Source organism: Lagopus muta, chromosome Z (assembly GCF_023343835.1).
Source record: "Lagopus muta isolate bLagMut1 chromosome Z, bLagMut1 primary, whole genome shotgun sequence".
Taxonomy (NCBI): Eukaryota; Metazoa; Chordata; class Aves; order Galliformes; family Phasianidae; genus Lagopus; species Lagopus muta.
Window position 1 is genome coordinate 9,649,218 of NC_064472.1, and position 14,782 is coordinate 9,663,999.

General features: G+C 40.6%; 1 protein-coding gene across 4 annotated transcripts in view; it reads left to right on the plus strand.

The window, feature by feature from the left end:
* Positions 1–14,782, plus strand: part of UNC13B (unc-13 homolog B) — a 206,076-nt gene that overhangs the window by 71,880 nt on the left and 119,414 nt on the right. For 3 of the 4 annotated variants that reach the window (XM_048930940.1, XM_048930942.1, XM_048930943.1), the window contains exons 9-10: positions 1,191–1,514; positions 3,384–3,474. In XM_048930940.1, the coding sequence (XP_048786897.1) occupies positions 1,191–1,514; positions 3,384–3,474 (415 nt within the window). The remainder of the gene's footprint in view (positions 1–1,190; positions 1,515–3,383; positions 3,475–14,782) is intronic. The other variant, XM_048930941.1, reaches the window with a different exon arrangement.

Consider the following 14,782-nt stretch of genomic DNA (forward strand, 5'->3'; position numbering starts at 1 on the left):
GATTGTTATCTCGTGTTTGCTAAAAAAACCCCAAACATATGTAGGTATATAGATAATATATTCAAAGAGTAAAAAAAAAGTAAAACTTCAAAGTAAAGATTTTAAGAGAGAAATCTAACTAACTGCTAACATATTACAGAACCAACTAGATTCATTTCACATTACTGAAGCTTTTAAAGCATTTTCAGAGATGTCAGTGAAGGTATTCTAATACTTGTTCTTCCTAAAATCTCTGCAAAGCTTATTTCATGCAGTTAGGGAAGCTACTTAAGGAAAATACCAGTATTTCGTGAGTCTGTATTCAGACTTGTCTATGTTTTAAGTTACAATTGTCATCAGAAATCAAAGCAGAGACTTCAAAAATGTGCATGTGTGGGTGGTGTAAGTAAAAGTGATTGTGCATCTGATCTGACAGTTGCTCCACTGCACTCCCAGCACTTCCTTTCTGGCTTCCCATTCTCCTAACTCTGCAAGTGAGAGAAACAGCACTGCTGCTTAATTCTTATACTGAAATATTTATTGTGGCTGGGCCATAGTTTTCCTGACTGCATGAGAAATTTGGAAATTTGCATCCACTGTAGTTTGTGTGAGGATTCTGGGGATTCAGTCCTGGCAGTGGTGTCTTGAGTCATGGAGATCACACTCCTGTGGTGGTGCTTTTTCATAAATGAAATTCTTGAGAAAAATTCACTGGAATGAGGTATGTGTCTTCCCTTTGTGAATAATTGCTCCACTTTTGTGAAGGACTTTAAGTTGATGGTCTTAACCTTAATCTTGATTTCAATGTATTTTACTATAAGTGCATAATATTATTAAAAATAAAGTTAACTTAGTTTTCTTATTAACAACTTAAATGGCCATTTTAAAACTGAAATGAAACTGTAGCAGACAGGCACTTCCTCTCTGAATTTCCATGTTTCCATTCTATATCCTCCATGGTTATTAGAATACCTTCACTATCTGTTTCTAGCTGACAGAGGGTGAAAAAGTAAATAACTGGTTCTAGAAAGTGTACTGTAACTCCATAACATACAGGGTCCATATACTGGTGGGCTGTGTATGAAGTAATTCTTTTGCCTACCAAAGTTTTGAAGCTCAGAAGTCTAGATTTAGTTCAGAGAACATAATTGTTAAATGTAACTTGGTAACATGTCTTGCTTTATCTGATGGACTTTCTTATTCTCTCATAGTCCTGCTGGCAGTAGTAGATATGGCTCCTCTTGTAATGTCAGCCAGGGAAGCTCTCACCTGAGTGAGCTGGATCATTCCCATGAAAGTGCCCATGGCTCTGAGCAAGACGATGATCGTCAGGAACGGGAGTCGAATTACTCCGACCACAGTTTGGTCAGCTACCATAAGGACAGTCAGACGTGGCTCAGGGAGCAAGAGGAGCCTCGCAGCAAAGGAGAGGAGGAGGTCTCTGAGGCAGAGGAGAAGCATGCAGATCATTCTACAGCTAAGCTACCCCTGGAACTTGACAAGTCCGAGGACGTTGATGTGGCAGCCCGAGTGAGGTAGGTGAAGTGGTCTGTTTTGAGATCTTTTCAACTAGTGCAAGGAAGTTTCCTCTCTGTTGCTTCATGGAGCAAATTATGTACATTGTTCTTGCAGTCTTACAACAAACTTGACGTTGCTGATCTGTGAAACACCATTACGTGTAATTTGTAATTACTAGTTATTTATGAGAGTAAAATTAAACTGTATTTTCTGTATTCCTGCTAATGAAACTCATTTGCTGTATTTTCTGTTTCATTTGATAAAGGTAGTCTAGCCCAAGGATAGCTACTTCTATTGCTCATGTGTGTTCAAAACCAAGAAATACATGTAGTGATGGTTTGAGCTGCACTCCTTCCTTTCTTGTGTAGTAAGCAACCACAGCTAGTTACTGCTTGTGTAGTTTGCAGGCTTACTGTGTGAATCATTGTGTTGCTTTGACTCATTATGCCGGCTTTTCTTGTCCTTACACTTTGATTTTACAAGCTCTTGACAGTATTAAAGAGAGCCCACAGAAACATTTCAGTTAAGTTTGGAAGAACTGTAGGCTGTCTCCTGGTTTTACAGGAATTTCAGATTCCACTGCTTATCTTTCAAACAGATTGTTTTTTCTTGTGATAATTAAGTCATCGGAGCCCCTAATGTGATATGGTTATATTTTCAAAAATACGAGGGATTATTTTCATCTGGTTAAAGTGGATGGATCAGTGAGATCCATGGAACTATGTCTGCCTACCTGTGTCCTTTGGAGAATGCTGCATGGAGAGTACAACTAGACTGGTGTTACTGTGCTTATGTGAGAGAATTAACCACAGTAGTTCATGTGTAGGCAACTCTTACACTAAAGTTTAAAAAAGAAAACAAGGCTATAAAAAGTGTTGAGCTGTTCTTAAACTCTGACTCACTTTCTTCTTATTACAGAGCAGCAGGAGATTTGTCCCAGAATGGCTGGCCTATATTTGCTTACATGGAGGGTTACAAGCTAATTCAGGCATCTAGTTTAGATATTACTGCATCACTAGCTTCCTTTCTCTCCACTGTGGCAACACTTTGCTGTCTCTATGGAATGTACTGTGAATTTAGCTCGGAACTGCAATCTCTGGAGTTGCACCTGAGCTAAATGTGTAGCATGGGTGCTTGTTGCTATCAGCTATGGTTTTTATACTGCCAACCGTGCCTGATCCATCTCAGAGTGATACAGCAGCATACAAAGGAAGGGATACAATCAAGGGCCCATTACACGAGTGTGGGGAGTATAAAGTGTGTTGTGGGACACATTGCTGCCAGATGCATATGCCTTCTTCAAAAACTGTAGGAAAGAGCGCACTGAGAAAGGCACAGAGTTTAGGGAAAAAAAGCAGAGCCTTGTTGCCTGCCTTTCCATGGAAAAGGGTTTGTAAATTTGTGGCAGTGGGGAGTGAATGGAAAGAGACAGTTAGAAGGGACCTGCAACAGACATGAGGGTGGCAGATCTTTCATCTGCTTCTCTGCATGCAGTTACGATACCCATGTGCTGAATAGGTTTGATCAGGTATCTTGGACTGGTTTCCTGATGTTCTGACTAATAACATCTTTCTCCTGGGGCTATGTTTAATAATGAAAACATTTTAAACTAAGCTTTTATCTGCATGGATTTTCCACTGAAAGGCCGGGATTGTATCTTAGCTTTTATCTTTCAACTCACCAGCTTCCAACACAGCTCTTTCGTGTACAGAAACCTCTTGTACATAAGGAAATCTCTGCGTTAGCCTCTCACTTCTCATAGCATGTGCACAGCTGTGTCTGCCGGGAGCCTGTTGGTTACTTCAGCTGCAGCTGCACTGTACCATGCTGAATCTTTAATGTTGCAGATGAGTATTTGCCAAATAATGATTTTGTTTCTTGTTAAGGTACAGTGGTGACAACGAACCACCACCATTTTCTCCAGCGAGAGCCCATTGGATTCGAGCCATTAACAAAGTTCGAATGCAACTTCAAGAGGTAGGATGGAGAATTGCTTCATGCCTTCTTTCTCCTCCCAGTGTTTTCCATCTGTGGCTGAAGGTTTCCTTTCTTTTGTCTTGTTACTATTCTGATGTTATGGAGGCAAAACACAATCAAATACTGTACAGGATTGTAGTATTATTTGATAGTGTTATTTAATTCTACCATCAGTTTGATGTCTTTGTTTGGAACTAGAGGTGAATTATCGGAAAAGATGCAGAAGCAGAGAAGTCAGCACAAAATTTGCAAATTTGCAAAATAATAAAAAGGTTTGGGGCTAAATCGTGGGTGTTCAGCCTTTTGCCTTGCCTGGGCTGCACTGAGCGAAGAGGAATTGTCTAGGGCCACATATACAAGGGTTGCTCTGAAAGTAATGCTTCATAATTATTTCCATGGAAACTGCAACTGATACAAAGAGCACAGTAACACTATTTAATGGAGCAAATTCTCTGCTACAAAACACTCTTTTTCAACTCAGTCACTACCATTAACTATGCCTTTTGACCAGTGATGAATAAGAGCCTGCATGCTGCACTTGCAACAGTCTGCACCAGCAGAAGCAACCCACTGTTGCTGTCACGAATGCTGAAACCCCACCCACCACAGCCTCATTGTGCTCACATCCACTGATTGATCTCCATAAATGTTCAGCAAGCATCAGTGGCTGTCAGTTGGTGCCATTTTTTCCACATGATGGAATTCGGTGGCACCTTTCTTTTCATACACACTTCCATGTCAGGGGCCATTTTGTCATGCCATCCCTCTGCTGCCACATCTGTAACACAGCATCAGAATGGAATGGAACACTGGTGGGAAGGGTCAACCTCTACTGCCATACCATCTGCCTCTGACGTTGGAGACCGGTGTCGTAAGACAGGAGACATTACTTTTGGAACAACCCCCATAAAATATATAATACGGTTAATATGTATATGTAATGAAACCTACTTTAATATATATTTTAATTTAATACTTTACTCTTTACTTTACTACTTTAATACATATTTTTTAAATTAAAACATAAAAAAGAGCAACAAAAACATAAAACAAGTGGGATATGTGACTTGGTTTTTGTGAAACTAACACATCAGGCTCGTCTGATGGCAGTGACTGCAATTCTTAGTGAGTTCTCCAGGCGTTCATTTTTGATGAAATTTAACTCTTTCTGTGCTTCATCCTTGAAAATTGTTGTCCACAAATGTGTGTACTGCCAAAAAGCTCTGACACAAGTTAGTTGTGTGTCTGTGAACTGAGGGATATTTCTCTCCGGTAAAAGAGGTTTTAAGGAAGTCTGATAAAGACACATGGCCAGATTTTTGATGGCACCTCTATACATTCCACTTGAAGACTCACAGGTACTGTTTTTTTTGTTTACTGAAAATGCAGTCACAAATAAAAAAAAAGTGTTTTGTTTTTTTTTTGGCAAAATGGAAGGCAAGTCTGCGTGTGTTTTGCACAGGGCTGCGTTTAGCCAACATATCCAAGTCAGTAAACCTTTTGCCATAATTTGAGTTAGCACTGCACTGCATGCCATACCCTGATTTCTGTGCAGGGAAGGTTAATAGTGCACTGCTTCTGGTTGGTGATGGGTGATGGGTGATGGGTGATGGGTGTGCAGCTGAGGCTGGTGTGGGGCAGCTGCATTGTCGGCTGAGTTGGGCTACAAGGTTCCTGATGAGCAGCTGAGAAAGAAGGCTGTTTCTCAAGGCGACTTGAGGATAGCTGGTTAGCTTAGTGGGAGTTATCTGTATTATCTGTCGTGTGAAAATGTTCCTTGGGAAGTTTTACACAAAATATTTTTATATATACTAACTGAAAGTGGGTGTATAATAACTCTTAGTATTTCCATCTCATGAAAGCAGCATTTAAAAATAAATAATCCTGATTTGGGAAGTCAAAAGGAAAAGGTTGTGACATTTTCTTCAACAGTATAAACACCCTTGTTTTAGAAAATAGCGATTAATCCCTCAGAAGTTTTGTGTTTTTTTAAAAGTAATAAAAATCTTTTGCTTTCATCTATCTGTATGCCTACAGAACGAGAACATATGGTGTGTTCATGTTCTGTAGATGATGAACTATTGCCTACTACCCATAGTGCAGAGTTAATGAAATACATTTAGAAATATTACTTTTTTATATTGCTTTTTGTCCTGATCTGGTTTTGTAAGAAATAATGTTACAGTATGTATCTATCAGTGGCAGAACAACTTCTGTACTGGATCTTTTGCAAATTCTGGGGAAGACAAGGTTTTTGTATTGGAAGTCCTGTAGCAGATATGGCTTTTCCCTTGGCTTACGTGGACTGTAAATTCTTTCCTGACTGACAGTTACTGTGCATAGTTCACTTCTGAGCTGAGTGAATTTAGATCAGAATGATCAGTGTGACATTGAAATTTAAGACTACCATTAGCATTCTTTAGAAATTAGAACTTCTGTTGTTTTGTAGATAATGCTAAAAATGCAGATAATGCTAAAAAGAGTTTAGTTCTGTGCCAGTGCAGGAAAATGCACACAAGTGGTGCAAAAAGGACAAGAGGTTCAGTCATCCCCAGATGTTTAGGGATAAACAGCTTTTTGTCTGAGAGACTACAGGATCCAAGGGGTTGTTCAGCATCAGTCAAAAGTTTTTATTTCTGTTGAGATTAAAGTAAGGCTGTTAGTAATTACTAATTAAATAAATTATATATATAATATATTTACACATACACACATATATAAAGTAATACTATAATAATTACTATTTGCAGAAACGCTGTTACAGTTATGACAGAAAAATGTCTCCGTTTGCTTTGTGTTGACTGCTCCTAAAAACTATTGATCAGAGTTTCCATTGAAACAAAAACCAGAAGTGCTGAAGCATTCCAGCAGCTTGCTCCAGGCTTTAGCTGTCTTTACCATGCAAAGGCTTTTCTTAACCTCTGCTATAGATTGTGCTTTCTCCATATAAATCCATTTTTCATGAGTAGGACAAGCAGTAAAGGAGCAGAACAGATTCCAGTTCTCTCTGAAATAGTGAAAGGCTGCTCCAATGTGAGAACCAAGCCCCACTTGCTCACCTCATATTTGGTTAAGGACTCTTTCAGCCTTTTCTTGTCATTTGTTTAGGCCCTCTTTAATCAGCCCTTGTATTTTTTTCTTCTGTTTTTCCTTCTGAAGAGCGGAGTCGGAAGGTGAATGTAGAAACCCGGAGCAAGGAAGACTTTGTAGTCCTGACATCCCAGTACATCAGGTGTCCTGCTCTGGTGGTGTCTTTTTGTCACGGACTGACACTGCTGATGCCTACTTAGCCTTTTATCCTTTCTAGAGCTGAGATCCCTTTTGCAGAAGAATTTTGTCAGTTGTTCCCTATCCTGTATCTGTGTTGGACTCTATCTGTAAATGACATAAATATGAGAATTATTTGCAGTAAGGGTGACAGAACACTGAAACAGGCTGCCCAGGGAGGTTGTGGGATCTCCTTCTCTGAGACATTCAAAACCCGCCTGGATGCATTCCTGTGTGACCTGGTGCAGGTGTTCCTGTCCCGTGTGGAGATTGGACTGGATGGTCTTTTGAGGTCCCTTCCAATCACATTACGTGATCCCGTGATTTGCTTTGCACTTGTTCTTTCAGATTTTTTTTCTGCTCCTTAAGCTCAGTGCTGTCTATCCTTTTGTAATCTGTTATGCCTACAAATCTTTCATATGTGGAAAAGCTGCGTAGTACTCAAGCTTGCAGGCTGTGTGCTGTCAGAGCAGGGGGGCCCTTGCTTCATGGATTGAGTTTAGCTGCCCCAGATGTAATTTTTCCAATGCTTTTGAATCTGTTTAGCAGTTTCACTCAGACTCAGGGTATAAAGCTTCCTCTTCTTCTCTACTACCCCTAAGACTAGTCTACATTGTCATAGATGGAAGTTAAATGCATTTGACATACGCACAACTCTACTCAAGGTGAAGCCATCTGCCCTGTTGTATCTCTCCTGTTTATGCTAAAAGGATTTGTTCCATTGTTTAATTGCCAGAAAGGGAAAAAAATCAGGCTAGCTCTTTCATAATTATCTCGGTAATATCTTCCTATTTTTTAAGTATAAGTGCTTGCTGTGCCCTTTTCCAGTTTTTAAGTGCATTGCCTGTTTCTCAAGTTCTTGGCACTTAATGATTTTGTGTCTTGATGATGTCTTGCAGCACAGTACCTGACGACTTATCAGGGCCATCTGACTCAGGTATAGCAACCTGTTATGCTTTTGCATTTTTGCTTTCCTCTACAGCACTCTCTTTCCTAACATGCTGAACTTCTTTTTCTTTCCTATTAAAAAAAAAAAAAAAAAAAAAGAGCATTTTAATGTTATTGACTGTCTGACTGCGCTTGTTCCTGTTAGTGATGGCCTGAAGCCATTACGGTGTCAGATGTTCCAGATGCCATCTGATGATGATGGGTTTCCCTTTCTTTAAGTAGTAGCCATGGTGGTTTGGCTCATACTGTGTGTTCACTGCTGTGCAATTTCGTACTTTGTCCTTTTGATTTTTTTTCATCTGCACTGCTGTTCATCCATGCAGACTTCCTCAGGGTGGTACCTGTAATTCAAGGTTGAAACCCCTGAAAAACTTGTGGTGTGTTTGAACTGGTTTCTCGGTGCACCTCCTTTCTTTCCTCTTCACTTGACATAGCTCACGATTCATGTCTGTTTTTTTTAACAGCTTCCTGACTTTCTCTTCATGCACGTTCTACCTACAGATTTTCTGAGTTTAATTTGCAGTTTTAAATTACACAGTGTTTATCTTGCTTGCCTCACTCCTTACCTTCCAATGTATCAGGAAAACTGTCAGGTTTCTCAGATTTGTTTGCGTCCTCAACTCATTTCTGTGTCTGGCATTTCTCTTAAACTTAGGATTGCTGCTTTGCTAGTTGCCTTCTACACCTTATGCATCATCACCTTATTTCTGCATCTTGTTTGAAAGTCAGTGGTACAAATACTGGCTATCCAGATAGGTATCAGGGTTTTAAAGGTCCCTGTGATAATAGCCTAACGTGTCAGGTGATTCTCTTGGTAATTAGAAAAGGTCTTGCCTCATTTATCTGATCACCATATTAACATTTTTCCATCTTCTGTCATTACCTAGATGCTTTCAACAGGACTATCTCCCTATTTTCTTCTAGCTGCTGCTTCAGCCCTTAACGTTCAAAGTGATGCCTCCAGCTCTTTTCTTTGTTCCTCTCACTCAATGCTTGGTGCTATTTCATATTAATACTCATGGAGCTCCAGCTTGCAAGTATTGGATTTCTCGAACATAAGCTACTGAAACGATTCTCATGGCTCTTAATTGTTAATGGTCTTGATGAAATTTGGAAAAAAAACCACATGCCATCAGTTTCCACATAGGATATGAATATAAATCTCCTGAGCAACTCAGCCTCCTACCTGGGAAAAGATTAATATTAATGTGAATAATGTACATACATCCTACAGCACCATGAGTCAGAGAAATGTAGTATTTTAATTAGGACTTGACAGTTACAGAATAGCCCAGAAATTTGTAACTATGCTTATTAAAAAAGCTTTGTGGTAGCATGCATAGTTTTCTTATTTTCTGCTGTTTTGCTAGTTTTCTTTCTGTTTCTGAAGAGGAAACTTAATTATGCCAAAATCAAACTAGGATTTTCAGCCCTGGGAGGAATGACTCAGTAATTCTCACCTTCACACTTAGAACTTTGTCTACAAAGACGGATTAGTTGATAGCTTTTCTGCTGCAGTCTGTGGGAGCTTTTTTTCCAGAAGAGCAACAAACACATGGCTACTGCATTTTCAACTTGCAGCCCTTCTTAACTGAAACTGCCTTTAGCTAGGGGTGTGTCTGTTTGACTTTTAAACTCATTTGACTCTTGAGTTCTGTAGAAGAATTGGGAGGCTGGAGAAGAGGAAAAAGTCAAACCATCAAATTGCATCTCTTACCAATATCTTCAGCACTTGGAATTATTGCAGGAGAGTAGGTAGGCAGGAATTTTATCCACTTGTTTGTTTATAGAGAAAAAAAACTTGTGTATTATCTTCTCCTTTTATGTCAGGAGATTAAATACATCAATTTACTTGTTTTTTTTTCAAAACCGAAGCCATCAGAGCAGTATTTCTACTTTGGCTTTTCTTTCTACAGATGTCATTTTACACCAGTTATTTTGCTGCTGATCTCCCACATGTGAATCCAAGCCCCCTCTTAGATGCAAAACTGCAAGATACAGCAGCCCAGATTGCCAATGGAAGGAACAGCTGCCTTGAGAAAGTCACCAAGAGATTGGTAATCACCCTTCTGCACCTCTTAGGAGCTATGCAATCCATGCAATAGTTTACTTTCAACATTTTATTCCCCTTAAGCTTTGTTGCCAAGGTGTCTTTTTATCAGTCCCGTGAAGATGAGTAAGCTCTGCATTTTCAAAGCCTCCCACACAGTGACAAAGAAGCAAACTGAAGCACTGTCTACTCTTCCAGAGAGTTACCAGAAACTTCTCTTTACACAAAGAAGCTACACCTCCAGTTAGAGGTCTGCCTTCTTTTTTACCTGTGGTATCTATGAAGGTTATCTTTAGCTTTCAACAGTATCAGCACTGCAGATTGTAGGTCGCAGTGCTTAGGAGATGCTGTGGCCGTGGCTGTTACCACTCAGGAGAGGAGAGCAGCTTTGTGTTTGTAAGGTGTGAGTGCAAGGTCTGCTGGCTGCAGTGCACACTGATGTGAAGATGCTGTGCTTGCAGTGGCTATCACATGCTTTCCACATATCTTATGTATAAAATGGCTTTCTGACTCCTTGGAGACTACGCAGCAGTAATTAAATACAAATGTAGTGGCAACCTCCTGGCATCTCTCCATGTTCTGATCTTCCTTCCATCTATTGCATTTCACTTTGCACATTGGCAGATCCTGTGGAATCTCCCAAAGACCTTTGTTGGCTCATGCAAGGCAGCTTTTACTGCAAGGTGATTTTCTGCTGCTTGAAAACCTGTGTCTGCTGTCTCTTGACTGCTTCCCTCTCAAGGAAGGTTTGGCTGACATGTTCTGCTTGAAGAAGATGAACATTCCTTCATCTCCTAGTGTCTTAAATAGGATATCTGCACATCTATTTGAAGTAGAATGTATGTTTATTTAGCATTTCTAAGATTCTCTGCAATCTAATATCATTTTTCAACCTGCTTTACTTTCAGTGTTATAGCAAAAAGTTGTTTGTGTGCATGCACACAAAAATAGTGTTGTGCCTTCATTAATGCTGCTGTTGTGATTTTGAGCACATTTTTTATAACCTTATTACCAGTAGGAAAAATCAGAAGGCTTGCCCTTTTTAGAATAATTACACTAAAATTAAGATAAATGCATTTCTTGTGAAGTACCATGCTGGTCAGAAGTGCTCTTCATAATGACCATGACAGACAGAAGTCTGTTTAGTTGCTAACCAGATTTTCTTTGAGCTTCTGCTAGCATATCATTGCAGTAATGCTACACCTGTGTTCAGTTTTGCTAAAATACAGTTTTGTTGTTGAAGGCCTGTATCACTGGGATACAGCAACATCTGTCCCCTGCAGTGAAAGCAGAGTTCCCACTTGCAGCTAGAGGGGAAAAGAAAGTTACAAATGGGAAGTTTTCCTAAAAGCCATACCTGGTGTTTTCAGAGTGGATAGGAGTGCATAATCAATGTTCCTGGCATGCTGTTTTATTTTTTAATTGAAAGCCTCCTGCAGACTTGCAAGACCTAGGGAAATCCTCCATGAGAAGCCAAAAAAATCTGACTTGTTCTTTCTTTTCCTAATCTGTAGTATTGTTCAGGACTAAAGCTTTGCTTTTCTAGTTCTGTATTGTAAACTCCACACATCTACAAGTCAGAGTAACTGCAAAGTCTTTAAATGGGAATCCAAGTGCATTTTAGTTTTATTTGAGTGATTATTCCATTGACTTCCTTAGCAAGAAAAGGAAGATGTTTGGGCAACATGTAGGATATATTTAGAAGCACTGGATGCTCCACAATGAGGTACAGCTTGCTTTGTGCACTGCACATTAAGCTTAAATAATCAAATTTCCCTGAACAATCTGCTCCTGTCCTGTGACTTACAAAGTCACACACGCAAATACTGGATACTGGGAATGCAGAGGTTTTAACCTAGGCTTTCCAGATTTTAGAGCAGTGCACTGAGTGCTAATCTGTAAATTTTGGTAGTGTCTCTTTCCTGGCTCTTCCTTCTCTGTTTAGACATCCAGTGCCTCAGAAATACACCCTTAGACATTCATCAGAATCCTGTGATACAGGGCTTGATTCTGACAAGATGGTGTTTTCTGAAGGAAAAGGTGTTTCACCTGCCTTCCTCTCCACTGGGACTGCACTACTGCTGAGCAGAGAGCAAGACGAGTGGCAGCAATGAGTTGGCAGTGTGGATCACTGACTTTACATCTCATGCTGTACCTAGGTTCTCAATTAGACAGTGTGCCCAGAAACACTGCTGTTCTGTGTCTAGCATCATTTTGCTCAATTTGATCGCCGCAATTTCTGTGCTAGTCTGAAACAAGTGACTGCTGTAGAAGACAAAAGAGACTCTCTGTTGAGCACCGAGCATCTCAGAACCAGGATGAACTACAGTAAGTGTTTTCCCCCTGTCTGCTGCTGTCCAGTTTGCATTCAGATCTGTATCAGTACCTCTCCAAATTGGTCAGTGAGCAAGTGCTTTTCATTTCCCAGGACTTGGTGCAGCAGTTGTCTGAAGCTTTTAGGAAAAATGGAACCCCAGTCTGTTTGGAGAGTGAACAAAGTCCTCATAACAGCATAGCAGTGCCTGAAGATTGATTACTAAAGCTCTTAGAACTGAGGCAGCCATTGCCACCGCATGCAAAACTCACCTTCTTACACCTTCTTTCGGGCATTTAATGACAGAAGGAATTGTAGCAGTGTGCTTTGTTGACAGAAGTTTATGTCTAATGCGGAATGTGGCACAGGAGCCTGCAGCATCCTGGCCACTTGACCTGCACTTGCATGTGCTGCTAAGCAATGAATGTGGAGATAGTCATCTAGCATTGGAGGAGGTCAGTTCCTCTTGCTCAGAATAGGGGTGCAAAGGGAGAGGTGGGTGGGGGACTCCTACCTGCCACATATGCAACTATTAAAAATAGCATTGGCTGTTGGGAGAGCCAGACTTCACACTCTTATTTTTAAGGCTCTGTGTGGGAGGAGGGGATATTTCCCAGTGTTGTGTATTTCTGAAACAATCTGTACAGGAAATGCTGCACTGGAGAAATAGCAGTGGGCTTTGGCTTACAAAGCATAAGTCTTTGGCTAAAGATGAGCTCAAGAGGGCTGGCTGAGAACATCATTAAAGAGGCACTAACTATTACTGCAATGTTAGCAAATGCTTTGAATAGTATCATAACTTCAGAGAAAAAGGCAATAGATCAGAAAATAAGTTTAGTATATAATGATTTTCTCTTTTCCCGTAGTTTTCCTTTCACTTTCGCCTTGTTTTCCAACCTTCATGTTCATACAACTTGTGTAGATGTAGGGCAGGGTGCTGTGCATGCTTCTGAGCTCGTTATTGGAATTGTGTAAGAATTGTTGTAGTAGAAATTCTCTAGCACTGAGCACCTGGATTTAAATAAGATGATTACTTTTTTTTTTGTTCTTCTCCCTATTGTAAAAGCGTCATCTATAGGTCAAAATACTATATATATGCTGAATGCTATGCCTGAAGACAGCAGGACTCTAGTTCTGACTGATGTTTAGTATGTAAATAGAGAAACAGAATAGCTTTTTTTTTTCCCCCCCCACACTTTAATGCCAATGATTTATTGAATTCAAGCCACACAGAGGCCTTGTGGTATAGCAAATAAATGCTGTCTGTTGAAAGATAGCTCTTCTCCAGGTGATACGAGAACTTTCTATGCATCTAGACATCTTAGCATCCAAACAGGATTTTTAACCTGTATCCTGGCCACCAACAAGTTGTCTACTCTCTGCTTATATTCAGAGTCCAAACAACTTTGTGATATTGTGGGGAAGTGATCAGATGAGCCCGGTTCAAACTGTAAATTCATTTTCATGTCTGTGATGCTTAATCATGGGCACTTTCAGAGAGGGTTTTATGGTGGCTCCCTTTGGCTTCATTTGAAACTTGTACATGGTAAAGCTAAGACCGATTCTTCCTCTCATTGGACTTTGATAATAAAAGTAAACAGCTGCACCCTCCCCAGACGGTCCTCCAGCTGAGTTTGCAGTGTGTCTTGTGCTTAGGGGAGTTTGAGAACATCAAGATGCTGGCTACTCATTCTACTGGGAGAATTTACTGAGCGCGTTGACATCGTCGTCATTTTTATGACACAGAATTAAAGATAATTTAGGCATGAAGCTGGGAAGAAATCCGGATGTAGTTTGATTTTCATCTGTAGCTCAACCATGCATATACTGAGTGCTGAAAGGGCTGGAAGAAGCCTGGATGTTATTTTACTGGGGAGCTGTAGGTATTGCATCTCCTGCTGTATGGGGTGCCTTGTGCCTTTGGATTGTAGGATGTAGTATAGGTAGGCAGCCCTGCTCTTCTTTGGCATGTGGGAGCATCATGGTGACAGGTGTGGATTGCAGTTGAGCCCTTAAAAGCATTGGAGTCTCACCTGGATGTATTTCCATAATATTCCTGAGATGATGCCATGCAAAAAGGCAGCAAATGATGCGGAGAGGCTGAGGGAGAGGGGATACTGGGGCAGTGCGGGGAGGGGAGGTGCTGAGGACATGTGAGCTGGGAGCAGGCAAGCACGGCTCAGTGGGCAGAGCAGGCTGGGAGTGGGGAGCGGATGTTACTGCCATGTGCTAATAGAGCAGGGGAGTAAATATTGGTGAGTTAACAGCTATTTAAGCTAAAGGTTAGTGTTAGTGCAGGAACAGAATGGTATAAGCTGGTTATGAACAAACCCAGGCTAGGACTCAGAACGTGATTTTTTTAATTGTTAATGAACAGCTTCCAAACGGGTTTCTTTGCCCTTTCTGTTCCTAATTAATCTAAAAATGGTTCTGTTTATGAAAGCTACTGTATGACAATTGCCTATGGGAACAAAGAATGAGAATTCATCATCCAAGAAGCCTCTAAGCAGGCGGTGAGAAATGTCCACGGATCCGCAGCCTCCATAACTATTTATGTAGAGCAGCCTCTCTGTGTTCATGCTGCCCACCTGCCTTTGCTGTGCTGCCTTCTGGGACCCCGTGGGCTTCAGAGCATGACCAGTGTGTGGGATGGGTATCTACAAAGTAGAGACTGTCACAGAAATGCAATTGTGAAAATCATGTTGCAGCCCCTTATGTGGTGACTTTTC